At 39.9% G+C, this 27,711-nt stretch overlaps 1 protein-coding gene and 1 pseudogene across 1 annotated transcript; one reads left to right on the forward strand and one right to left on the reverse strand.

Moving 5' to 3' along the window:
• Positions 1-1,309: 1,309 nt before the first annotated feature.
• Positions 1,310-21,153, forward strand: MTO1 (mitochondrial tRNA translation optimization 1). Its single transcript, XM_057739549.1, has 12 exons — positions 1,310-1,599; positions 4,391-4,590; positions 4,701-4,818; positions 7,354-7,643; positions 10,213-10,325; positions 10,424-10,614; positions 10,823-10,953; positions 11,883-12,087; positions 12,169-12,340; positions 15,381-15,499; positions 18,646-18,806; positions 20,821-21,153. Exons 1-12 carry the CDS (start codon positions 1,383-1,385, stop codon positions 20,977-20,979), a joined length of 2,076 nt encoding a protein of 691 aa, XP_057595532.1. The 5' UTR covers positions 1,310-1,382; the 3' UTR covers positions 20,980-21,153.
• Positions 21,154-25,401: 4,248 nt separating this feature from the next.
• On the reverse strand, positions 25,402-26,644 carry LOC130854906 (small nuclear ribonucleoprotein F-like; annotated as a pseudogene).
• Positions 26,645-27,711: the final 1,067 nt, after the last annotated feature.

The following is a 27,711-nucleotide window of genomic DNA, read 5'->3' on the forward strand; positions in this document are numbered from 1 at the left end:
TATGGTTCATATAAACAACTGACTACTTTATTACTAAAAAGTGAGATAGATTCAAATATACTGGCATAGAGATAGTAAAAAATACATTGTTTAAAAAAGAAGTAAATTGAAAAATAATATAATCAGTGCAAAAGTATAAGTATAAAAAATAGGAGGCATTAGCAGCAAATGCTGACAATTATTACAAAGATGAGGGTCGGAAGACCTGATGGAAGTTACGGGTTCCTTAGCCTCAAAGTTATGTATTTCTGTAGGCTTTAAATTGTGTATAAAGTATGCTCATTAGTAACGTAATAAGAAAAAAATTATGTATTTGATAGACTGTAATAATCAGAACAATAAAACTGCCACATGAGTTGTTTCACTATCCAACCAGTCAAAAGTTTCCTCTCTAAGGAGGGTGTTAGGCTGCACCCCCATGCCTGCAAGGCCTCTACTTACCCAGCTTCAAGACTGAAGAAAGAGCCTAAAGTCAGCAGAGACATCAACTGGTTTAATGGATGGAGGAGCTTACCTGTCTGAAGCAACCTCCTGGAGCGACACCCCACTGTGTATGGCCAAGGGCGGGCAGGACACAGAGGCAGTCTGCTCCCAGGGGCAGGGGGAGGTTAGAATTATAGAGGAAAGTAACTTCAGGTTGACTCATTACCAGGGAAACCAGCAGAGGAGCATGCCCCTTGTCAGCCCTTAGCTACACTATCACTAGCTAGGGCCTGGGACAAGTATGTAGCGAGACCAGTCCTGTGAGCAGGGTGTAGGTGGGGCAGGCACTGGTTGAGCAGGGGATGTACAGAGAGCAAGAGAACAGCTACTCTGAGTGGCCTGACCATACAGAAGGTTTTAAAAATATCAACTCGAAAAGGCTAGACATTTAACCTTCAACCCTTCCATTCCCCTAATTAGCCATCACGAATCTTTCATCCACAAATACATTTGAAGGCCTTTGTAATCTATTCCTATTCAGACTTGTCTTCATAAGCAGAAGCCAAGGCTATAGGTGCACCAGAAACTTCACAGAATCTGATAAAGCAAAGTGATCAAAATTATTGTTGGTAGATGGCCACCGGGTGATCTGGGCAGCAATTCGCTGAAAATGACCCAAAAAAGGCTGAGTAGGAGTCCCCGCAAGCCAGAACCATAGGTAATAAAACAGCCTGCGCCCACCAAGAGACGAGGTACACACCCCGCGGGTCACCTGCACAGTTACCTGGTCTCGCTTCACCAGTAAAGTCGCGCCAAACTGCCAATCAGCGGCGACGCCGGGCGCAGACGCGCTACGCTGTGACATCACAACAAGATGGCTGCTCCCTGAAGACTTGCGTTTCGTGAGTGGCCCTCGCTAGTGTGAGGTTCGGAGTTACAGGCTCTGCCTTTCTCCAGCCATGTTCTCCCTCCGACGTTGTGGTCGCTGGGTCGCGGCTTCCTTCACCAAACGGCACCTTCCGTCTGCCCGGTTCGGCGGTGACAGCGCGGCCCCCCGGACTCCGCACTTCGACGTGGTGGTCATCGGCGGAGGACATGCGGGGACCGAAGCCGCCGCCGCCGCCGCTCGGTGCGGCTCCCGGACTCTGCTGCTCACGCACCGAGTGGACACCATCGGTGAGTAGCCGGGTGTGGGGCTTGCCGCAGGACGCAAGCCACCCGTGTCCTCCTCCTCCCTCTCCCGGTGCCTGGTGCGGACAGCCTTTTGCCTCCCTTAAGGCTGGTGAGACTCCTCCCGAATGTGGTTGTAGCCCGATTTGCGTTTCGCAGGTGAGGCGGGCCCGGGCCAGAACTCTAGCCTAGGCTATTCCGTGGACCGTGGATTGTGCTGCTGCTGACAGAATTAGTTGGGGCAGTTTGGGAGGAGGGGTGCCTTGAGAAAAGGGCAAACTGTAAGAATACTGGCTGATACCTTATTTCATTGTTGCTCTTTGCCTTTTACTAGCTTGTTGCTTTGGTTAAAGAGTGAGTTAACGTTATTAGTACTCGTTTGTTAAATGACCATTGTGTTTTTCTCGAGATTTTGTGACGCCCTTTTGAAGAACGGGGGTACTTTTTTTGTTTTGTTTTGTATTCTATATTCCTACGGAGTGTTCATTACCCGGTTTTGTGCTTAGCACCCGACAGTGCCTTTTTGCCCTTTACAGACTATGGTTGGACAGACACAATTTAAAGCAAGACCCCTCTCAAGCCTCATCATAGACACTATCTAGGACATTATCCTGTGAATTATGTATGCCTATGTCTTTCCTCCTGCATTTTGCTTAACAGTGAACAGAAATTGAAATGTTAACTGTGCTTTGTGTACTGAAATACTTTTTAAAACAACCATTCAGCTCATAACTGTGGAGAAATATTCACTGTTAACAGTGATTGTTTTGGAGAGAGGCTGTATGATTACCTAAGTAAAAACCGGGTATTACCTTTAAATAATAATAATTTTAAAAATTGAACAAACAAAAAAGTATTGAACTAAGATGATCATTAAGCAGTATAAATAATGTAGTTCTGTCAAGGATAAAATCAAAACCCATATTCATTAAGTAGTCGTTAATATCCTATAAAAATACCCGTTGTATTTATACCAATACAATATGACCTAAGTTTTCTCTTTAAATAAATAGATTTCAGGGGCTTCCTAGGTGGTGCAGTGGTTAAGAATCTGCCTGTCAGTGCGGGGGACATGGGTTCAATCTCTGCTCAGGGAAGATCCCACATGCTGCAGAGCAACTAAGCCTGTGAGCCACAACTATTGAGCCTGTGTGCCGCAGCTACGGAAGTCCACATACCTAGAGCGGGTGCTCCACAACAAGAGAAACCTCCGCAATGAGGAGCCCATGCACCACAATGAAGAATAGCCCCCCGCTTGCCACAGCTAGAGAAAGCCTGCATGCAGCAATGAAGACCCAATGCAGCCAATAAATAAATAAATTTATAAAATAAATAGATTTCAGAGATATTTTAATAACTCTTATAGATGAGCTTAGTGAATGAGAATTCTGTTTTAAAATAAAGTCATTTTTTAAGGTAATTTGATGTAGTGGAGTATCAAGTATTTCTGCTTGTCCTCAGAAAAATAGCTTTGGCTTAGAAAGTTGAACTTCCATAGAATACAGAATACAGGAATTGTCCTGTTTCAATTCAGTCATATCATCTGCCAATAATGAAATCAGAGGCAGAAAATCTTTTATTTTATACTAACCTGGAAAATAATGCTTTTTGACAAACCATTTTTTGCCATTCATGACAAAAGAGAAAAGTCTTCTGACACTAAACCAGACACTGGCAAGTAGGAACAGGATTACCATGATTCCTCAAAATCAATAAAGATTTACCCCTGGGACTTTCCTGGTGGTCCAGTGGTAAAGAATCCATCCTGCAATACAGGGGTACACAGGTTCGATCCCTGTTGGGGAAACTAAGATCCCACGTGCCGCAGGGCAACTGAGCCCTCGAACCACAACTAGTGAACCTAAGTGCCTCAACTGGAGAAGAGAAAACCCACACGCCACAACTAGAGAGAAGCCCAGGTGCCACAGAGAAGAGCCCACTTGGTACAACTAAACATCTCACGTGCCACAGCTAAGACCCAACACAATCAAAATAAATTAAAAAAAAAAGATTTACCTCTAAGCTGAGTTTAGGTCACATTCCCCAAACACAAAGCCTTCTAGGGAAAAGTGTTTACCTGAATAAATAGTGATTCTATGTCAAAGGTAGGAGGGAAATAATCTACTGCAGTTGTCATCCTGTTTTTACAGTATAGACATTGAGGTACAGAAGATCACTTGGAGCTTATAAGTGGTAAATCTAGGAAGTGAGCCAGATCTCTTGCTCACTTCTAACCCATGCTCCTAAGCACAGCACTATTCAACCTCTGGAGACCAGGAAACTTTTGGAGGGCTTGATGCTGGCTACAGTGGATCAGCAGATTGTTGACATAGCTTTCCCACTCTGTACCTCCCTTAAGACTTGGGAGATTTAAAGAGAAGATATAAAATGTGAATTCAACTTTCAGGAAGCTTATAATTTAATTATTTCTGGAAAATAAGCATAAGGAAAACAGCAGATGGCATTTATGGAAGACGTAATTGATTATAACTGTGAACCAGTACAAAGGGACTTCTTAAAATGATGCTTGATTTAGGAAGGTTTCATGAGGTAGGGATTTCAAAACCACATAGAAAAGGAAAAGGCAATGTAATGAAGTGATAAAAATGTGTCCAAGGGAAACATTCACAAGAAGCTTCCAGCAGTGGTTTATCTTCCAGGATGCCCTAAATAAAACCCTTGCATCCCATTGGGACTTCAGCATTTTTAGTGCTTGCTTCAAGGTTTTTATTTTATCATGCACTCCCTATGTGCAAGATGCTCATATATTTATTATGTTTATGTCTGTTCTCTTTAGGTCAGATGTCCTGTAATCCTTCCTTTGGTGGCATTGGAAAGGGGCATTTAATGAGGGAAGTTGATGCCTTGGATGGCCTTTGTTCTCGAATCTGTGACCAGTCTGGTGTACATTACAAAGTATTAAACCGGCGCAAGGGACCAGCTGTTTGGGGTCTGAGAGCTCAAATTGATAGGAAACTTTATAAACAGAACATGCAGGTAAGAACAGGGCCCAGGAAAAAAAAAAGAAAAAGAACAGGGCCCCAAAACAGGCAAGATTGTAGTGATTGTTTAACTGTTATGTTTCAACTTGCATTCTCTTTTGACAGAAAGAAATCCTAAATACACCACTGCTTACTGTTCAGGAGGGAGCTGTAGAAGATCTTATTCTTACAGAACCAGAGCCTGAGCACACTGGGAAATACCGTGTCAGTGGTGTTGTTTTGGGTATGTACTGCTTATAGGTGATAATAATAGTATCAAACTCCATGTGAGAAGTTTATTTTGAGCAGAGTATGGAGGTGTTTTGCTTACTCTAGGAAATTGTTGTGTTTTCTGTTCAGGCATGAGGAAAACTGTATAAAAAATCATATTTCTCCTCCCATTTTGACCATGAGGCTTAAAGTCTGTACCATCTTATTTTAGGACTCTGTAGCCTGCGTCACTGTGTATTTTCCTCCTGGTATTTCTTAGTTCTGACTTTAAATATTTTTAATTTATTTTTTACAAGATTATTATGTATGTTTTTTATTTGAGTTGTGTATTAATTTTTAAATTAAAATAACATATGCATTTAATTTTTACAGAAATCAAATAGAATTTAAATTTGTATGGAAAACCAATTTATCTCTATTATCTCTCTCTACAGACTTAACCACTTAAATACTGATTGGAAGATTTGTGTGTGCACAGTTAATTTTATTGCTTGGGTGACTCTGTAGTCTAGTGATCAGGGATTGAACTGGCCTTTTTGTTGGGGAGCTCCCAAACATCTTTGTCTGTTAGTCCTCAGGAGAAGAATCAGTCTTCTGCCAGGGGACTGGACTGTTGGCACCTGCTAGCATTCTAGGAACAAAATGGTAGGAGGGGCTGTGCTGGAGAATCTCATCATTTAAAATACAGATATTAACTGATTTTCCCTATTTTAAAATTAATTTTTGTTATAGATTTATTAGTTATTTTGAATGGGGAATACACATACATGGTAAACAATTTAAAGGGGATGAAAGAAGGTAGAGTGAAAAGGTGAACTCTCTCATCTTGTGCCCCAGGCAGCCAGTATCCTTCCTCAGGGGCATTACTAGTCTCTGGTATGGTCTTTCTTTTTGTGCTTTTATATGTGTCTTCATGCACAGGGGGGTGTACGTGTGTGTATGCATGTGTATTACATATATATATTTCTCCCACACGCACATAGCAGTACCATATTATACATACTGTTCTGTACTTTTTTTTTCAACCACTTAATCTGTGTTTGCTCTGCTTTAGGGAGTTATGTTTCTTTCTTAAAAGTCCGTGTTTTTGTTCTGTGATTATTTTAGTAACTATGATTTTATATAATATGCTTAATCTTCTCTCTCTTCTGTCAGGGTTTACAGACTTCCCTATGTTGAACAGTTACTGGTTTTATTTTCATTTCCCTTTCTCTCCCCTGCCTCCTTTCCTTTCCAAATTTGATGATTATATTGTTTTATTAGTGTAAGGTAGATCTGTCTGCAGACAAACCTTTATATGCAGGTTTCAACTCTTGCTCTCATTTTCAGTCCGCAGCTTCATTCCTACATTTCTTATGTTCAGTCCTCCAGTTTCTGAGCCTTTGCAGGGCAAGTTGCTTCATTCTCATCAGTATGTTCTCTTCAGGTTCTTCAGTTAAAGCTTTGTCCCCTCTGCTAAATCAGTTATCATTCTTCCAACCACTTTTTTAAAAATTTTATTTTATTTATTTATGGAGTATAGTTGATTTACAATATTGTGTTAGTTTTAGGTGTACAGCAAAGTAAATCAGTTATACATATACATATATCCATTCCTTTTCCAGATTCTTTTCCCCTATACATTATTACAGAATGTTGAGTAGAGTTCCCTGTGCTATACAGTAGATCCTTGTTGATTATCTATTTTATATATAGTAGTGTGTATATGTTAATCCCATAATCCTAATTTATCCCTCCCCCCCAATCACTTTCTATCTTCTGAAAATATTTTGAAATTTCTTATCTTTTGACAGGTTCTTTCCCATTACTTCTCCTTGTGCTTTTGTGTCTTTTTTGCCCCTTTATTTCATTTTCTTTGAGTTTTCAGGAGGAAGAATAAATCATGTGAGGTTGTCTGTCATATCTATCCAGAAGTCTAAAATTAATTTAAGAAATTAACTGAGACTATTCTGTGCTGACAAGATTTTAGGAACATGTGAATAGGTGATAATACATTATGTCTTCCATCCCAGCTTTCTTGGATTCTTTTAAAATTTTATTTATTTATTTATTTATTTATTTATTTATTTATTTATTTATTTATTTATTTTTGGCGGCGTTGGATCTTCCTTGCCGCATATGGGCTTTCTCTAGTTGCAGCAAGCTGGGGCTACTCTTTGTTGCGGTGTGTGGGCTTGTCAGTGAAATGGCTTCTCTTACTGTGGAGCACACGTTCTAGGCATAAGGGCTTCAGTAGTTTGGCTCCTAGGCTCAGTAGTTGTGGCGCACAGGCTTAGTTGCTCCTCGGCATATGGGATCTTCCTGGACCAGGGCTCGAACCTGTGTCCCCTGCGTTGGCAGGCAGATTCTAAGCCAGTGTACCACCAGGGAAGTCCCAGCTTTCTTGGATTCTTGAGATTAATAATATATAGCCTTCTTACTGATTTAAAATCTTTTTTAAGTTTCTAAAGACAAAATTTTTCTGTAGTTCTACTACAAAATAATGCGATTCCAATTTGATCCATGGTAACAATAGAACATGAGTTTTATTCTCTTTCCTATCCTTTAGTGGATGGAAGTACAGTGTATGCAGAGAGTGTGGTTCTGACTACTGGGACGTTTCTGAGAGGCATGATTGTAATTGGATTGGAGATGCATCCAGCAGGACGTTTAGGGGATCAGCCTTCCATAGGGTTGGCTCAGACTCTGGAGAGGTTGGGGTTTGTGGTGGGAAGATTGAAGACTGGGACTCCACCCCGAATCGCCAAAGAATCCATTAATTTCAGCATTCTAAACAAGCAGACACCAGATAATCCGTCCATACCGTTCAGCTTCATCAATGAGACAGTGTGGATTAAGGTGAGATAATTTATGAAAATCTGGCTTTAAACAGAGGATATAGACTAACCTTTTATTTTTTGGTAGCAATTCACTTTTCATCACTGTTACTTATGGTGCAAAAAAGGGCTCTTTAAAGGGATTAGCTGATTTGGCTACTTGGGTGTTTCCCCATAAATTCTTTTTTTTTTTTTTTTTTTTTTTTTTTTAGTTTCTAACAATTAATTTATTAGCAAAAGGTTTTTAACAGTTTCCAGCCCAACCCATTGCTTCCTGGCACAGCTTCACCATGCAGATCTCGGGCTTCCCCATAAATTCTTAAATTTCATTACTTTGATAACTTTGCCTATTTAAACTTTTTGAAATAATTTCAGAGAAGTTGTAAGACTGTTAAAACAAACTCCTGTAAACCATTGAAATTCACCCATTGTTAATATTTTGCCCTCTCTCCATATATAGAGACAGATACATGTATATATTTAATGTGTAAAACAACAATATACACATTTATTTTTATTCTTTTTCTTTTCTTGAAATTATTTAAGAGTAAGTTGCAGACGCTTTATCTTGAAATACTTCAGTCTGCATCTCAACTGAGCACAAAGGCATCCTCTTATATATAACCTAAACGCAGTGATGAAATTTGGGGAATTTAACATTGACACAGTGCTGTTATCTAATGTAAAACCCATAGTCAGGGACTTCCCTGGTGGCGCAGTGGTTAAGAATCCACCTGCCAATGCAGGGGACGTGGGTTCAATTCCTGGTCCGGGAAAATCCCACATGCCACGGAGCAGCTAAGCCCGTGAGCCACAACTACTGAGCCTGAAAGCCACAACTTCTGAAGCCTGCATGCCCTACAGCCCATGTGCCACAACTGCTGAAGACTGCACTCTAGGCCCTGTGCACCACAACAAAGAGTAGCCCCCACTTGCCACAACTAGGGAAAGCCTGCACGCAGCAATGAAGACCCAACACAGCCAAAAATAAATAAGTAAAATCCATAGTCAGGTTTTGCTGATTGTCCCAATACTTTTTCATCCCAACTTTTTTTTTCCAATCTAGGAAAATGTAACTGTCATTTGTTTATAATCTGGAACAGTTCCTCAGTCTTTAATGGTACTGATACACACACACACACACACACACACACACACACACACACACATTTTTCTTTTGGCTGCATTGGGTCTTAGTTGCAGTGCATGGGCTTTCGTTGCAGTGCGTGGGCTTCTCTTTGATTGTGGCACATGGGCTCTGTAGTTTTCGGCACATGGACTCTTTAGTTGTGGTTTGCATGCTCAGTAGTTGCAGTGTGCATGCTTAGTTGCCCCACAGCATGTGGGATCTTAGTTCCCTGACCAGGGATCGAACCAGTGTATTATGCATTGGAAGGTGGATTCTTTACCACTGGACCGCCAGGGAAGTCCCAGATACAGGCTACTTTACCTATCCTTTGAATTTAAAAACAAAAACAAAAACTGTATATTGTTTGTTTAGGACTAAGGACTAATTGATGGTCCTAGTTTCTGGTGAGTGGCTCCAAATATTGTTATTTTGAGCAAGTGACTTTTATATTTCACTTTGGTAAAATGTAAATCATGGTGATACTTTCCTAGTGTGTATATTTTTAAACTTTTTATTTTTTTATTTTATTTTTTTTGGCCACACTGCACAGCTTGTGGGATCTTAGTTACCCAACCAGGGGTTGAACCTGTGCCCCCTGTAGTGGAAGCACAGAGTCCTAACCACTGGACCACCAGGGAATTCCCTCTTGACATTCCTGTTTCATCTTTCCTCAACGCTTTGTTCTTGCTGAGTTTTAAAGCAGCAATCCCAGACATCACATCATTTCACTCAGATATACTTTGGTACATGTCTTTAACAAATAAGGACTTTGTAAAAATCAGCCACAATACTGTTATCACACATAGCAAAACATAATTTCTTGAAGACATCATCTGATATTCAGTGCTGAATTTTCCCTAGTTTTTTACAGTTGTTTTTAAATGTTTATTTAAAATGTTTTTTACAGTTTTATTTGAACCAAGAACCAAATAAGGTCCATACATAATATTTAATAATATGTCTTATAACAGTTCCCATCTTTTTTTTTTTTTTTTTTTTTAACTTTTGTATGTGGAAGAAACTGAGTCATTTCTTTTCTGGAATTTCCTACGTTCTAGATTTCTCTGATGTCACCCCTCTGGTGCCTTAAACATGTTCTTGCATCCTCTATATTTCCTGTAAACTGTTGATCTGGAGGCTTGTGTAAATTTAGGTTCATCTTTTGGGTTGTTTTTTTTTTTTTTTTTTGGCACACGGGCTTAGTTGCTCCGCGGCATGTGGGATCTTCCTGGAGCTGGGATTGAACCCGTGACCTCTGCATTGGCAGGCGGATTCTTAACCACTGCGCCACCTAGGAAGGCCATGGGTTGTTTTTAACAAGCATACTTCACCATTAGTATTCAGCATTATGCATAGATTTAATGTCTATAAATAAAGTGCAGATCATGTGTGGAATTTATTTGAACAAGAGGCAAACTAATAGAGAAGCAAAACAGTGTTGTAACTAGTTCCTGTGTTTTAGCCAGAAGATCAGCTGTCATGTTACTTAACTCACACCAACCCTCGAGTGGATGAGATTGTCCTTGAGAACCTTCACCTTAACTGTCACGTTAAGGAAACCACAAGAGGACCACGGTAAGGAAAAAATATCAGTGCCCAGTTACTGTAAGGAATAATGTCGACCCTTTTTTGTTTGTTTCATTAAATTTTTTAATTCCATTGTCCTATTCTAGATACTGTCCCTCCATTGAATCAAAGGTTTTGCGTTTTCCAAATCGTCTACATCAGGTTTGGCTGGAACCTGAAGGAATGGATTCTGACCTCATCTACCCACAAGGATTATCTGTGACGCTGCCAGCTGAATTACAGGAGAAAATGATCATGTGCATCAGAGGCTTGGAGAAAGCTAAAATGATTCAGCCAGGTAAAGAGAATGCCAGCTGCCCTTCAGAATGAGCTAAGCATTGCTTAGCAAATGGTGAGGCCTTAGCCTCAGAAGACAAAGCCCAACATCTGTGCATTTAAAATAGTCTTCGTTTTTGAAGAGCATTTAATGATAATCTTTGCATCTCTTCCTTGAGGCAAATCCAGCACTGTTTTTACTTATTTTTTACCATTTATTCTTTGATCAGGCTATGGTGTTCAGTATGATTACTTGGACCCCCGTCAGATCACTCCTTCACTCGAGACTCATTTGGTGCAACGGCTCTTCTTTGCTGGACAGATAAATGGCACTACTGGTTATGAGGAAGCTGCAGCTCAAGTAAGAGGTTGTTCAGATGTTACTCTCAACAGAAAAGGACTATCTAACTGGTGTTCCTCCTCTTGACGTCTGTTATGATAGCTATATAGAGCTTAGATACAACTCATAACTGTAATAGAAGACTTACTTCTGTTTCAGGGTATATGGAAGTGGCTGCTATATACAGCAGGATTTTAAAAACACTGTGCCTTTATTACTCTTCTCTGAGCTCCTAGGTCTGATAGCATATTTCAATTAGATTTATTATATTGCTTCTGAAATTTAAAAAAAAAAGAAAATTTAGTTCTTTTAACCTAACTTTATTGAAAATTACCCTATTGTTATTCCTTTTTAGCAGAAAATTATGTTATTTTTACTTATAAGTGGGAAAAGGCTAAAAAAGTCTTACAGGTGGATTTTTTAAAAAGATTAGCCCACTTGGGTTTATCAGGAATGTTAGATTTTTTTTTTTCTTTTTTTCTTTTTTTTTGGCTGTGTTGGGTCTTTGTTGCGGCGTGCAGGTTTTCTTTTATCTAGTTCTGGCATACTTGGGCTCTGTGGTTTGTGGCACACGGACTCTCCAGTTGAGGCACATGAGCTCAGGAGTTATGGCGCACGGACTTAGTTGCCCCGTGACATGTGGGATCTTAGTTCCTCAACCAGGGATTGAACCCATGTCCCCTGCATTGGAAGGCAGATTCTTTACCACTGGACCAGCAGGGAGGTCCCAACCTTAGATATTTTTTAAAACAATGAATCATAGCATTCTAAAGTGGTACATTACCCATATTCTGTTTCTGAATAGGGACCACATTTTCTGTCTCTTTTCTTTCCCTTCTGGGCAGTGTCTGCCTTCTTCCCACCTGTGCCATTCTTTTCCAGGTAGTGTCTGAATAGGTTAGCTCTGTTCAGTTCATAATGGCCTTTTAAACATTTCAGTCCTCTTGTAGGGTGTGATAGCTGGAATCAATGCAAGTCTTCGGGTCAGACACAAGCCTCCTTTTGTCATTAGCCGAACAGAAGGATACATAGGAGTTCTGATTGATGACCTCACCACACTGGGCACCAACGAACCATACCGCATGTTTACCAGCCGAGCTGAGTTCCGTTTGTCACTGCGTCCTGATAACGCTGACAGCAGGCTCACGTTCCGAGGTAACTCTTCACTGAGTCTTGGAACCAGATTTCCTCTCCTTTAAGACCTCTTTCATTATACTCTCTCCCTCCCCCTTCTAGGGTACAAGGAAGCTGGTTGTGTGTCCCAACAACGATATGAAAGAGCTACTTGGATGAAGTCTTCTTTAGAAGAAGGCATTTCTGTGCTAAAATCCATTGAGTTTTCGAGTTCCAAATGGAAAAACTTAATCCCAGAGGCTTCTATAAGTATTGGTAAAAGTCTACCTCTCAGGTATGCATTTTTAATGTAGACCTTTCTTACTTTCTTTGGAAAAACGAAATCATTTCAGAGACATTACCTATAGATTCCCTACCTGTACCTTTTAAATGAATGCAGGTATTACGTTTGCTTCTTTTCAAAATCCTTTAAACGTAACTTATCTCTTTATTCACTAATGACAATATATGGTTCTAAGTTATTATTTTTTATTTAATTTCTCTGTGGCTTCCACTGAGCTCTTCTGGGTTTCCTAGGATTTAGAGGGTACAAACCAAGAAATAGAGTGATTTGCTTTCTTTTTTAGGCATGGAGCAGTTGGCATGGTCTCATCTTGCCTGTGAGCTATAGCAGGGAAACTTTGATTAAGCAGAGTGTTACAAATTCTTTGGACTTACTTGAAGAGTACCTTGCTACATTTTAGGATTCTTTTTGTCCTTGTTTTTACTATTCTGGTTAAATGGACTCTAAGTCCAAAGGACATTAATTTAGAGCTTTTTTGCTTCAGAGAGGTGTTCCTAAAAACATTGCATAATTCAAAATCTGCATCTTTCACCACTGATTTTTCCCATTAAAAAAAATGTAAGCTAATTGAGGGTAGGGGTGCTCAGAAGGCATAAATCTACAATCATCATATCTTAGAAGCACACATGATGGCTTGATCTTGTGGCTGTGTCTGCAGTATGTTTTTCCTTTATAGTTTTCCCTTTTTTTCCTCAACCACTATTTTCCTTGTGAGGGGTTTTATAGACTTAAAGGTATACCCATTTTAATGCCACTTTTTATTATCTCTACTCTTTCCAAGTGCTCTCTCCTTAACTAATAGCCAGACATGTCTGTTTGACTTTCATGTCATCACAATGTTTTATCATTTACAATTTTTGTTCCCAAATTTTCATTTTCACGGGAATTTCCCAAAGCACTGGCACCACTGTTAGAGGATAGTAAGTATAGTAACAGTAAGTAATAAAGAACCTGCATAGATTCAGGGAATGGACTGGAGAACTCAAGGTTTGAGGGGGCGGGGGGTGAAGGGGAAGCTGAGACGAAGTGAGAGAGTAGCATAGACATATATATACTACCAACTGTAAAATAAATCCCCAGTGGGAAGTTGCTGTATAACAAAGGGAGTTCAACTCAAGGATAGATGTTGCCTTAGAGGACTGGAATGGGCAGGGTGCGGGGGAGTCGAGGGAGGGAGGGAATAAGGGGATATGTGTATAAATACAGATGATTGAACTTGGTGTACCTCAAAAAAAATAATAAATAAATAAATAAAATGGAAAAAAAATTTTTAATTAAAAAAAAAAAAGAACCTGCATAGTCGTCACCTAAACCAGGGGATCTCATTCACAGGAAAGACAGCCTGGTTCACAAATAAGGGTGCTGGATGTATCTGTTTACCAGCTAAGTGGTACCAGCTAAATGATGAATAAAAATATGAAAAAAGAGGCTGTCAGTTTTATGTTTTACCTAACTAATCCCGTGAGTAGCCATTTTGTTAAGGTGGTTTTTGGGTTTTTTTAAACAATAATTTGGCCAAATGCTTTCCCTGTTATTTCAGGTGTCTTTCCTTTCAGGAGGAAGCCAGGGTCCTGGTCCTCGTGTTTGATTTCAGCAGAATACTTATAATCTCATGTTCAGCCTCCCTAAAAGAACTCACTTTATCAATTCCTATATATATAAAGCTAAAAAGATAGAAAATTGGTCAAAGGACATGTATTGCATCCGTTGCACACATGGCATGCTCTGTGCCAAGCACTGAGAAGTTGAACTGGACTTTGAGCTGGCATTTTGACAGAAGAGATCCACAAATGCATGTGCCCACACACTTCCTGTCATGATTATAGGAAAAGGCATTGACGTGTCAGGTAGCGCAGAAACTGTCTCTTGTGTTCTGTCGAAGTGCGCTAGTTTGTCCTTCTGTGCCAGACCTCTGTACTCTGAGGCTTAGGCTTCATTCATAGCTGTTCTTGAAGTTTGAACCTGAAAACAGCTCCAAGCCTTACAAACAAATTATTTAAAACCTTTTTAAAAGTTAAGTGGTCACAGGCTTTTCTTTGAGGACACCATTCTGCAAGATTCCACAGTAGCTCTTTTTTTGGTTAGTCTTTGGGAGGTGTGTTCGAGTATGTTCTATAATTTCTGAAAGGACAATCCCTTTCCTTTTGGAGTTTAGGGTTATTTGGTTTCATAGTAGCTTATCTGTTGAGGCCTCTGAAGTTAGTTGACATAATTCATCTCATGGAGCACAAAAAAAGTTGACAGGTCCTTGTGGGGAGAGAGTGCCTGGCCTTTCCTGGGCCATCTGAGGAAGAGATGAGGCAGGCATCTGCAGAAGGTGGTGACAGATGACTGTGGTGATAGGATGAGCTGTAAAGAAGGCATCTGGGAGGCTTAGGAGGACTTGGGACCCCGGGATGGGCAGAGCTGACTTTCTGTTGACTTGATAATTAATTGGTTTAATTGGTTTTAGGTGGATGGAGTTGATAAAAAAATCTATTAAAAGAGGGAAAGATCAAAGTAAATAAAAATAAAATTAAGGCAGTAAATGTAGGGAAACTATACAGATCAGTGAGACCTCGTGCAAATCAAACAAAATGAAAAGGAAACTACAGGGTATTTTGCAGTCTTGGAGTAAGCAGGAGATCTCCTTCAGCTGGTTCTGAGCTCACGTGCAAAAGGAAGACGCATTCATAGGACATGGGCTTAGCGTGACTTAGTTGTAAATTCTTAGGGAGTTCAGTCAAACCCTTGTTATCAGAGGATATTCTGTCCTTACAAGAAAGGGAGGACAAATGGATTATTGCAATGCCACCTTTACCAACAACTTCCCCCTTATGGTAAAGGAAGGGAGTTGAGAATCACACGCTAATCTTCTTGAGGTCCTCCTGTGTTGTAGGTGCTGCTGCATATGCTCACTGTACTTGGGAAGAATTAGAAATATATTGATATTATTTATTCTGAGATTTGTATTATTTTCAGGGAATCTTGTTCTTAATCTACCTGATATGACATGGACCCCTGTGTTAATGAAACTTTTATGTATTTGTAGAGCTCTCGATGTTCTGAAGTATGAGGAAGTTGACATAGAGTTGTTGGCCAAGGCTGTTCCAGAGCCCTTGAAGAAGTACACCAGATGTAGAGAGCTAGCCGAAAGGCTGAAAATAGAAGGTAGAAAATACTTTTTTACTTAGAATGTCTGTGTGCTCCCTTTTCCATTTGTGCAAATTATGAATGGGTGGCAGATCCATGAAGAGCTCTATGTCAAGAGGAGCCATTATTACCCTAGGACCAGCATTGTCTTAGGCTCTGACCACTCAGAGTGGGAGTTCCCAGGTAGCATTGCAACACATGGGAGCATGTTAAGAATGCAAAATCTCAGGCTCCGCCCCAGACCCACTGAGTGAGCATCTGCATTTTAACAAGATCCCTAGGTGATTTTTGTGTATATTTCACATTTAGGATGTGCTACTATAGAGCTCTCCTTTAAAAACAACAACAACAACAACAAAAATCTTACCTTTTTTTTCTTTTGAACTTGTTTACATTTTCTCCATCTTAATGTTCTAATAATGAGAAAATTAATGCTATCTTTGGCTTTGAAAATATATTGGAATATTCTTCCCTTAACAAATACTTATTTTGTATCAGGCAAAGAAATCCAGAGTCTGCCCCTGTACTTTATAACATTTGGTGTGCTCTCATACTCTTGGTCGATATATTGACCATCAGAGTCACATGTGACTTCTGGAGTTGCACTGCATTTTTTTTTTAAGTTTTTCTTTGTTAAAAAAATTTCAAATATAAACGGAAATACTGAGAATATCATTAGCATCTGCATTGTGATAAAAGATTTTTTTTCCTCCGGTGGAAAATTTTGTGGAAAAAAAGGCCGGGAACAGAATGAGATGGGGGAGAAGGGTAGGAAAAGCAGCATAATGATAGACTGTTCAAACAGGAAGGGACTTTAAGCTCCTTGGGGACCAGCGAAGGTGGTAAGAATGCTGCATTCCTTCTAGCAGTGACATTTTCTTTCAGTTCCAGAGAGGTCTGTCACCCTGCTATGCTTTGGCTGCTTATATAGGATGACCCAAGTGCTATCGTTCTTCCAGATGATCAGACCCTAGTCATTTGCTAATGTGTAAGAAGTATTGTTAACCTTTTATCTCAACATTGTGATCTTTCTATTGGGTAAAAATTACTTTATTGAACATTTAGGCTGTTAGCATCTGGGAAAAGGTGATTAAATTCTACATTTTAAACTTGGTTTGCAGTTTTACTTTGTCTAGTAAATCATCCAGAATCATTATCATTGTTTATAGGAAACCTCGACTTCAGCCATGGAGTAGCTATTGTTTTGCCTTGTTCTTTGGAGACTCTGACATATATAAAGACTCTAATTTATATCCATGGCTTAAAAGAAACCACACTAGTTTAAAATACAACACATATCAGTGGTTTTCAAATCACTACCTGGATCCTCCACTAGACAAGTTTCTTGAAGACAGAAATCAGTTTCAGATTCTTCTGTGTACTCTCATGTTTTGCTGTATACATATTTGAAAGGTTAAATATGTATCTTTAACATATATATTATCTCTTCATTTTTATTCTGTGATCCTATAGTGTATTCATGAGTCATGAAATTTCATTAGTTTGTTGTACTAATTTGTTGTATGTCGTATAAATCCCTTTACATGTATTATTTCATTTGATACTTAGAAGTGTACTGTGAAGGATACCTATTAGCATTATGTATTAATTTTACAGATAAGTGATAACTTGCCCAAGATCATACAATTGGTGAGTGGCAGAACTGGGATTTGAACCTAGCATGTCTGACTACAAGACCTGTGCACCTCACAACTATACTTCTTTATCACAAAGACCACCATGGGCTTGCCTGGTGGTGCAGTGGTTAAGAATCCACCTGCCAATGCAAGGGACATGGGTTTGAGCCCTAGTCAGGGAAGACCCCACATGCTGCGGAGCAACTAAGCCTGTGTGCCACAACTACTGAGCCTGTGCTCTAGAGCCTGTGAGCCACAACTACTGAGCCCACGTACCACAGTTACTGAAGCTCGAGCACCTAGAGCCCGTGCTCTGCAGCAAGAGAAGCCACTGCAAGAGAAGCCCCTACTTACCACAACTAGAGAAAGCCCATGCACAGCAACGAAGACCCAAAGCAGCCAAAAAATAAATTATTTCAAAAAAAAACAAAAACATCATAATCCAGGCCAGCCCTTAACATTTCTTTAGGGACTTCCCTGGTGGCACAGTGGTTGGGAATCCGCCTGCTAATGCAGGGGACGTGGGTTCGATCCCTGGTCCGGGAAGATCCCACATGCCAAGGGGAGCCTGCGTGCCACAGCTACTGAAATCTGTGTGCCTAGAGCCCATGCTCCACAACAGGAGAGGCCACTGCAATGAGAAGCCCACACACTGCAACGAAGAGCAGCCCCCACTAGCCACAACTAGAGAAAGCCCGCATGCAGCAATGAAGACCCAACACAACCAAAAATAAATAAGTAAATAAATATTATTGGGGGGAGGGAAAGAAAATGGAACAATATCTTTAAAGAAAAAAAAATTTCTAGATAAAGCAGCTGAGGCCCAGGAGGATAATGATGTGTCCATAGTCAGAGGGTAATTTATTGGTACCACCAGGCTCAGGGCTGCCCGTCAAGTGATGGAAGCAGGTGTTGCCAAAACCTTTAGGGAAGACTTGCTTTCTTAAATAGGACAGAATGACCACTTCAAGTTAGGTTTTAAAACAGGTTTTGGTTTTATTTTTCTAAGAACAGAATGCTTTAATTACAGAATAATCGCTGAGTTATCTTTCTAACTTCACTTCTGAATAAAACCTTAGTTAAATTATTTAAATTATGTTACCATCTAAGAAGATCTGCTTCTTAAAATTATAGCTTTATATGGACATAGTTCAGAAAACCATCTTAGAGAAACGTCTTATCTTTAGGACTTAAAATCCAAACCTACAGCCTATTGAAGGAAGTGTTCAACCAAAATTTGCACTGAGGAGGAAAGCAATTTCTTTTTTTACTTTTAATTCTTAGATTTTTGAAATGAAAAGGATGTGGAATAAACTACCAGACAGAATATTGCAGGTAATACACAAGATACTCCCTTTTCTTTATTTTAGCCTCAATGTCCTCCTCTGTGAAAGGGAACACCTACCCCACCTGTCTCATGATGTTGAGATCATGTATGCAAAAGCTGTCTGTAAATTGTTAAAAGCTGTAAAAATGTAAGTTATTCATGTAATCTGCATACCATAACGTAATTAATTTTGTTCACAGCCTCTTATGAATCAGTATTGTTCCATCAGCAACAAGAAATAAAGGAAGTTCAGCGAGATGAAGCTCTCCAGCTGCCAAAGGACCTAGATTATTTGACTCTCAAGGATGTATCTTTGTCCTATGAAGTTCGAGAGAAGCTACATTTCAGTCGCCCGCAGACGGTAAGAAAATAGGCAGTGGATGGGAATAGGTCATAAAAAGCCAGTGCTTTAATTTTTAAAACCTGGATTTACAGTGGCCACATAACTAATGTTTTATTTCATCATAAAAAGGTTAACCTCTTATTTTCTTATTGTTTTTGTATGACAGATATTAGTATGTTTTTATGAGATGAAAAAGCTTAGTCTAAATAAGTAACTAGAAGTCAAGAATTGGGTTGATTATAATTATCCTCTAGTCCCAACCTTGTGCTAAACCATCAATGCAAACTGTATATACGCATGACTTAAAAGAAACAACTTTAGGTTAAAATAGAATACATATCAGTGGTTTTCAAATCACTACTTGGATCCCCCCCAGGGGTACTATAGTGTTGTGTTGGGAGCCACTAGGAGGAAGAAGGGGGACAAAGAGGTCCCCCCTCAGTGTTCCTGCTTGTGTGTGTGTGTGTGTGTGTGTGTGTGTGTGTGTGTGTGTGTTTTGCATTTGCGTGAGTGCATGTGTACCCAGCTGTAAACATCTGTTAAAAACTTTGTAGTTTTGGACTTGTAATAAATATTTAAAGATAGGTAGGCTGTATTTACTGATTCTGAGACATTTTAACGCCTCTGAAACTGAGTTGTGTCTTAAAAACTGATGGTGTATCATAGTTTAATGGGCAGTGGGTTGGGTTTGTTTTTGGTTTTGTAGTGGTTCCTAAGATAAAGGGGCATTTAACAAAACCGTAGTCTGCAAAAATTTTTGAAAAAAAAAAGATTTTTAAAGGGAGGGGTGATTTCATCAACTTAACATGGTAGCTGGCAAAGAGGCCTTAAGTTTTTTGTTGTTGTTTTTTGTTTTTTGTGGGTTTTTTTGTTTTTTTTTAATAAATTTATTTATTTATTTGTTTGTTTATTGGCTACGTTGGGTCTTCATTGCTGCACACAGGCTTTCTCTAGTTGCGGGAGCAGGGGCTACTCTGTTACAGTGCACGGGCTTCTCATTACAGTGGCTTCTCTTGTTGTGGAGCATGGGCTCTAGGTGCATGAGCTTCAGTAGCTGCGGCACATGGGCTCAATAGCTGTGGCTCACTGGCCCTAGAGCACAGGCTAAGTAGTTGTGGTGCACGGGCTTAGTTGCTCCGCGGCATGTGGTATCTCCCTGGGACAGGGATCGAACCCGTGTCCCCTGCATTGGCAGGCAGATTCTTATCCACTGCGCCACCTAGGAAGTCCCAGGCCTTAAGTTTTGTAACTGAAGCCTATTCATTTTGGGTTATGTTTTTGTGGATAGTCATGGGCTCCACTGCCCAATATGATAGCCATTGGCCAAATGCAACCATTTACATTAATTAAAATTAAATAAAATAAAAAATTCAACTCTTTAGTCATACTAGCCACATTTCAAGTGCTCAGTAGCCACAAAAGGATATTGGCTACTGTACTGGACATTTTTACTGTGCAAATGTTATAGAAAATTTCCATTATCACAGAAAGTTCAGTTGCATAGAATGGGTCATTGGAGTTCAGATTTATCCAAAATTCTAAAATACAAAAAGCTCTGACAAACGTTTGCTACAGACTCATTTGGTACTAAAACAGACCTGAACTGATATGATGTCTTTATACCACTTGGAGTGAATAATTCATACATTTCACTGTAAAAATATAGTCTGTTGTATATTTATAAAAATATATACAACAGAAATATTCCTGAGATTAATTATAGGTGCTGCCCAACACACTGCTAGTGATGTTAAATTAGTTTAACGTAAAGGTTAGGTACTCTAACATCTGTTAGTTATGTGATTTTGGACAGGTCATTTTAATGTCTCAGCCTGTTTCCCCTGTTTGTAAAGTGAAGATATTAATAATAACCACATTTCTTTTGACGTTATTTTGAGTTATTTTGAAGATACAGTAAGATAATGGTTTTGAAAATATAAACTATAACATACAGATTGTTATCAGGAGGAAAATAGATTTGCTTATAATTGGCATAGCTCATTTATGTTTCTCTTATGGTTTTAATTCCTAGATTGGAGCTGCCAGTCGTATACCTGGAGTGACACCTGCTGCCATCATCAATCTGCTCAGATTTGTGAAGACCACTCAGCAAAGACAGGCAGCTCTGAAAAGATTGCCAAAAACTGATCATGTATGTGATACAGACAGACTTGAAGAGAGACAGTTATAGCTTTCCATTCATAGAAGAGTTTTAATCAGTACAAGAGTATAGATAGAAGATAAGTATTTCTATTAAGTACCTGTTATAATAACTTTATTAGGTTATTATGGCTTTGTCATTAATTTATGAATAGGAGAGAGATTATCATTGTGCTTTTTGTGTATCTGAAAAAATAGTTATAAACTCTTTCTTTCAGGTGCTTTAATTCAGTAAGCCTATTAATATAAGTTTGGGCAGTGTTCATCAGAGATACAGTGGAACTAAAACTAAACCTGAAAAAAAAAATCTCAGCGTGCAGATTTGCCTGCTCATAAGGACTTTGTCAGTAATTCCCTGGCAGTCCAGTGGTTAGGACTCCAAGCTTCCACTGCAGAGAGCCTGTGTTGGATCCCTGGTCAAGGAACTAAGATCCTGCAAGCCAAGAGGTGTGGCAAAAAAAGAAAAGGTTTTCTTTTTTAATTAAAAAAAATAAGGACTTTGTCCATTAAACATACCAAATTAAAAGTCTTATCTTTCAACTTGTTTTGAAAGTTAGCAGGGACTTCCCTGACAGCACAGTGGTTAAGAATCCGCCTGCCACTTCCTAGGTGGTGCAGTGGTTAAGAATCAGCCTGCCAATGCAGGGGACACAGGTTCAATCCCTGCCCCAGGAAGATACCATTGCCACGGAGCAGAGGAACTAAGCCTGTGCACCACAACTGTTGAGCCCATGTGCTGCAACTACGGAAGCCCATGCACCTAGAGCCTGTGCTCTGCAACAAGAGAAGCCACCACAATGAGGAGCCCACGTACCACAATGAAGAGCAGCCCGTGCTTGCCGCAACTAGAGAAAACCTGTGTACAACAACGAAGACCCAACACAGCCAATAAAAAAATAAAAATAAACAAATAAATTTATTAAAAAAAAAAAAAGAATCTGCCTGCCAATGCAGGGGACATAGGTTCCATCCCTGGTCCAGGAAGGTCCCACATGCCACAGAGCAACTAAGCCCTTGTGCCACAACTACTGAAGGTTCGTGCTCTAGGGCCCATATGGCACTGCTGAATCCATGAACTGCAACTACTGAAGCTTGTGCACCTAGAGCCTGTGCTCTGCAACAAAAAAAGCCGCTGCAATGAGAAGCCCACACACCACAATGAAGAGTAGCCCCTGCTCGCAGCAACTAGAGAAAGCCCATGCACAGCAATGAAGACCCAGTGCAGCCCCCAAAAAAGAAAAAGCAAGTTAGCAGTCTTCTGCTTGGTTAGGTTAGGTTAGGAGGCAGTTTTAAAGCCCTCAAATTCTTTTTTTTCTTTTAATTATTTATTTTGGCTGTGCCAGGTCTTAGTTGAGGCACTCAGGATCTTTGTTTCTGCATGCATGTGGGATCTATTTCCCCGACCAGGGATCAAACCCAGGCCCCCTGCATTGGGAGCGTGGGGTCTTACCCACTGGACCACCAGAGGAGTCCCAAAGCCCTCAAATTCTTAGGGCTAAAAATTTGAAACTATACAAAATCATCCAGAATCATTCAGCTAATTTCCATGTAGAGTGAAAGTCAACTGCTAGGGTTTCTGTACTTCTGCAGGAAATCCTCAACAGTAACTGACTTTGAACATTAATGAAAACCCTATAAAATAGAAAGATTGGAAATCATCATAGTTTCCTATCTTCCACAATGTAGAAAACTTTTTGGTAACCTAAAATAGAGTAAAGGTAGTTATTTTATATCAAAGAATATTTTCTTATGAAACTGTCAGGGCCACGATTTCTTAACATTGAAGACAAATCCATAGTAACTGGTGACTAGTGTTCCCTTGTTTAAAGTCAGAACTGACAGAAAAATCCAAGTGATGCAGACACTCCAGTTCCTCTCTAGTACTCCTGCGATACACGTGGTTACAAGGGTTAGGTGGAGTCACCAGCTGGACTTTTGGCTTCCTCCTCAGACACCTCGACCTTTCTTCATTGACTAGAGAATGAATGTACCCAAGTGGGCAAGAGGGCCCCACTTATCCCTGGAAATGCCAACTCAGGTCTTTGGAATCTGTCTAGGGAGAAGCTCCCATGTCAGTCTCAAGCCAAGGCAAGTACTTTAGACAGTTCCAAGGGCCCTGAAGTCACTTTGGTTACAGATCTATGTGTTAAGCCTGATTATGGGTGTGGGGCAGGTATCTTATTGCTGTAATCATATATAGCTTCTTGGATGTAGCTCAGTTTCCATGGATTTGTTTCATCTAATTTTGTCTTTCCATAAAGCTGTCAAGATCAGTAGCAAATAAAAAGTATTTGTAATGCTGGATCATTTAGCAATGATGAATTCTTTTTAATACTTGATTTAGTTATTTCAAAAAGTGGTAACTTTTCTTTTAGTTATTATGGCCATTCCGAGGCAGAATTCTTACTACAGAGGCTTACTGAGTACAAGTCTGTATTGTATTTGTTAAAAGAAGGTATTTTGTGCTACCTGTTTAGTACCAGGTGGGAAACCACTGTTTGTAAACTTTTTTTTTTTTCCTGGCTAATTGCAGGAGTAAAAGCAGTGAATGGGGTGCTTACTGAATGGGATATAACAAAAATTTGAGGAAATAAAAAATTCCTAAATGCTTTGAAAAATTCTCAGCAGCTGTAATTTGGGCCTAGTGACACTACACAAAGAAATTTAGGTTTTACAAAGTGGTTCCATTACAGTAGTAACTATCTCACTGAAAAATGTTTGATTGAAAACATTTGTTTTAGGTTCTGCCATTTAGTTTAGGATGTGAAACCTCTTTAAATCCACAATTTAAAATATGCTAACATATACATATTGCACAAAATTATCTCACTTAAAGGAGTATTTCAAAACAGCCTACCTGCTGGTGCTGCTAGCCAGAAGCGGTACAGACTATGATACCCTAAGAAAAATCAGCTAAAAATGTAACCTTAGTCCAGTTACTTCATAGAAATTCCCCAACAATGACAACAGTCAGCCTCCAACAGCAGTTGGCCTTGTGATTTCCTCCACCCACCACAGACCACATTGCCGGGTAGTTTGAAAAGCTGGGTATGTACTAAAGTTCATTTCAACAGGAACACCAAAATTAAAAAGAGGAAATGACTAAGAAACACTAAGCATCTGTCAAATCATTGGTTGAAGCGGGTGGGAGGGAAGATGAAGATAGGGACCTATGCTAAATTATACCATCACGGCCTTGAATTATGATGTTACCTTATAGCCAAGAGTTTTTATTACTGATTGTTTTAAAATATTTTGTCATTTTTAAGTTTCAGCCTCGATTGGAATAGCCATGGCTTTTCCTCTTCAGAAGTTTCAACTCCTAGAAGAATGCCCTGTTTAGGAGAAGTGGTCAGAAGTACCAGGAAAGCCACCAATAGAGACTAGGGGTTCATTCAGAGCCGGCACAGCTGCTTATACTGGAAGGCATACCAGACGATAAACTGTTTCCCCAGGCTGCCTCCTCATAATCTTCTGTTGTTGCACTTACTTCATCCACCTTAATTTTTAATATGTGTCTTGCCTTAACCTCTTAAGGACATATAAACCTCTTCAGTGCAGGCAATGCCATAGTTATAGACACTCAGGACAGAACTTTTTTGAATGAATGAATGAATATTACTAAAGGCAAAAGATGGCAAAACTAAAACTTAACTGAATAATTAAATGGGACAAAAAGACTTATGACATATTAAGAACTGCATACTTTCGTGTTTGCCTGTCTCTGTCTCCCTCACTCTTCTGTCTTCACTTTCTCTTCAGCTTCATTTCCTCTCTATCTTTCTGTACTGTTATTCCTGCTTTTCACTGCTCCTAATATGATATTAAAGCTTATTTTTTACATTCATTTTATTTTATTAAGCAGAAATTTAGTATTTCCTAATTTAAAACCAGATTAAAGACACAGTCGAGGGACTTCCCTGGTTGTCCAGTGGTTAGGACTCAGCGCTTTCATTGCCAGGGCCCAGGTTCGATCCCTGGTCAGGAAACTAAGATCCTGAAAGCCATGGGGTGTGGCAAAAAAAAATTAATAATAAAAATTTAAAAATATATGGGCGAAAGATTTTTTTTTTTGAAAAACAAATCTTTATTGTATACACATATACATAAAAAAATTCCCAGGCTTCCCTGGTGCTCAGTGGTTAAGAATCCGCCTGCCAATGCAAGGGACACAGCTTTGAGCCCTGCTCCAGGAAGATCCCACATGCCACGGAGCAGCTAAGCCCATGAGCCACAACTACTGAGCCTGCACTCTAGAGCCCACATGCCACAACTACCGAAGCCCATGCGCCTAGAGCCTGTGCTCTGTGACAAGAGAAGCCACCGCAGTGAGAAGCCAGCTCACCACAACGAAGAGTTGCCCCCATTCTCTGCAACTAGAGAAAGCTCACACGTGGCAACGCGACCCAATACAGCCAATAAATAAATTTAAAAAAAATTCCCCCCAAAGATGCTACTCTCTCATTTCCCCATCTTCTTCTTTAACACCTCTGATACAAAGGACATTATTACACCTTATTAAAATTTCAACCAGATGTCCAGACAATGCTCCGTCTATGTATTCTGTGTTTGCAAGCTGTGTGTTCATACAGCCATCTACAGACACCAGGTAGCCTTTGTACTCCATTCCCCACTTAAGCTTCACCATTACTGGCTTTCCTGTTAATCCACTGAGGAAAGGGATTGAGGGGCAAACTCATCGAGACTACTGCTGCAGTAGTGGGAAAATGCCGCAGGCTACTCTCCATCGACCCAGCTGTTGTCCGACCCTTGTGACTGGAGTAGCCACAGCAGGGCCCCAGCCATGGAGCTTCAAGAGAAACGGCTGCCAAATCGCAGCATGACCTTTCACCTCTGACTGGGCAAAAGATTTAAATAGACATTGCTCTAAAGAAGATATTGGGCTTCCCTGGTGGTGCAGTGGTTAAGAATCTGCCTGCCAATGCAGGGGACATGGGCTCGAGCCCTGGTCCGGGAAGATCCCACATGCTGTGGAGCAAATAACCCCGTGTGCCACAACTACTGAGCCTGTGCTGTAGAGCCCACGAGCCACAACTATTGAGCCTGCATGCCACAACTACTGAAGCCCACACACCTAGAGCCTGTGCTCTACAGCAAGAGAAGAAGCCTGCGCACTGCAACAAAGAGTAGCTGCGGCTCTCTGCAACTAGAGTAAGCCTGCGCACAGCAATGAAGACCCAACGCAGCCAATAAATAAGTAAATAAATAAATAAACTAAAAAAAAAGATATGCAAATGGCCAATAACCATGTGAAAAGACGCTCAGCATCACTAGTCATTAGGAAAATGCAAATCAAAACCATAATGAGGGACTTCCCTGCCTATCCAGTGGTTAAGACTCTGCCCTTCCACTGCAGGGTGTGTGGGTTCGATCCCTGGTCGGGGAACTGAGATTCTGCATGTGGCACAGTTCGGCCAAAAAAAAAAAAAAAATGAGATGCCATTTCACACGTTAGGATGGCTAACAGAAAATAACAAATGTTGAGAACACTGTGGAGAAATTAGAACACTTAGAACTGCTGGTGGAAATGTAAAATGGTGTAGCCACTTTGAAAAACAGTATGACACTTCCCCCCCAAAATTAAAAGTGGACTTACTGTATGATCCAGAAATTCCACACCTAGGTATATATTCAAAAGAACTGAAAGCAGTGTCGAAGACCTGTTCAAGGGTCATGTTCATAATAGCATTAATCACAACAGCCAATGGTGGAAGCAACCTGTGTCCATCAACAGATGTATGGATAAACAATGTATATAAATACAACGGAATATTTCTCAGACTTTAAAAGGAAGCAAGTTCTGCCACACACTACAACCTGGACAAACTTTGAGGACATTATGCTAAGTGAAATAAGCGAGTCGCAAAAGGTCACATACTGTATGATTCCACTTACATGAGGTACTTAGAGTAGTCAAATTTACAGAGACAAATTAGAATGGTGGTTGCCAGGATCTGCGGAGAGGGAGGAATGGGGAGTTATTATCTGATAGACAGAGTTTCGGTGTTGCAAGATGAAAAGAGTTCTGGAGGAGGATGGTGTTAATGGTTGCACAACAATGTGAATGTACTTAATGCCATTTCACACTTAAAAATGGTTAAGATGTTAAATTTTATATTGTATTTTATCACAATTTTTTAAAGCCAAATGAATTAACTTGTATATGTATCTCAGACTCCAAAACCTGTTTAATTTATTGATAATTTATCCCCTTCTAAAAATATAGTTGAGACATTTTAAACAGAACAGTTCAAGCTTAAGGATTAGCTGAGGAAAAGGCAAATTATATTTAAACATTAAATGCCAGTTCTTTCTGTCCCATCAAGGGGACCAGAAGAAAACTTTGTCCTGTTACTAAAATCTAAGAGAAATTTATCACATAACCCCCTAGGGAAAATAATGCTTTTCATTAGTGATTTTATAAAAGATAAGAGTAGCTACTACTTAATAATGTTTACTGTGTGTCAGATAAGAAGTTAAGAGCTTTACCTGGACTACTGCACTTTACCCCGTGATAAAGCAGTTCCTGTTCTAAAGACAAGAGAAACAAGGCTTGGAGATATTAAGAAACACTGCTGATTGTCTTCCCAATAACCGTGTCTGTGCACTGCCCTCTTCCTTGAAAAAGAACCATGATTTTGTTCACTCTTTCCTTCCACAACCCCAGGCACTAAAACTCTTCATTAGTTTAAACCAATCTTGGTCACTGCAGCCCCTCAGCATTTGGTCTAGGCCTGAGGCT

The sequence above is a fragment of the Hippopotamus amphibius genome, chromosome 6 (genome assembly GCF_030028045.1).
Source record: "Hippopotamus amphibius kiboko isolate mHipAmp2 chromosome 6, mHipAmp2.hap2, whole genome shotgun sequence".
Taxonomy (NCBI): Eukaryota; Metazoa; Chordata; class Mammalia; order Artiodactyla; family Hippopotamidae; genus Hippopotamus; species Hippopotamus amphibius.

Coding starts and splice junctions, on each gene's coding strand:
- MTO1 (XM_057739549.1), top strand. CDS start 1,383: ATGTTCTCCCTCCGACGTTGTGGTCGCTGGGTCGCGGCTTCCTTCACC. Junction 12,341..15,380: donor GGTAAAAGTCTACCTCTCAG/GTATGCATTTTT, acceptor ATGTATTTGTAG/AGCTCTCGATGTTCTGAAGT. Junction 18,807..20,820: donor ATTTCAGTCGCCCGCAGACG/GTAAGAAAATAG, acceptor TTTAATTCCTAG/ATTGGAGCTGCCAGTCGTAT.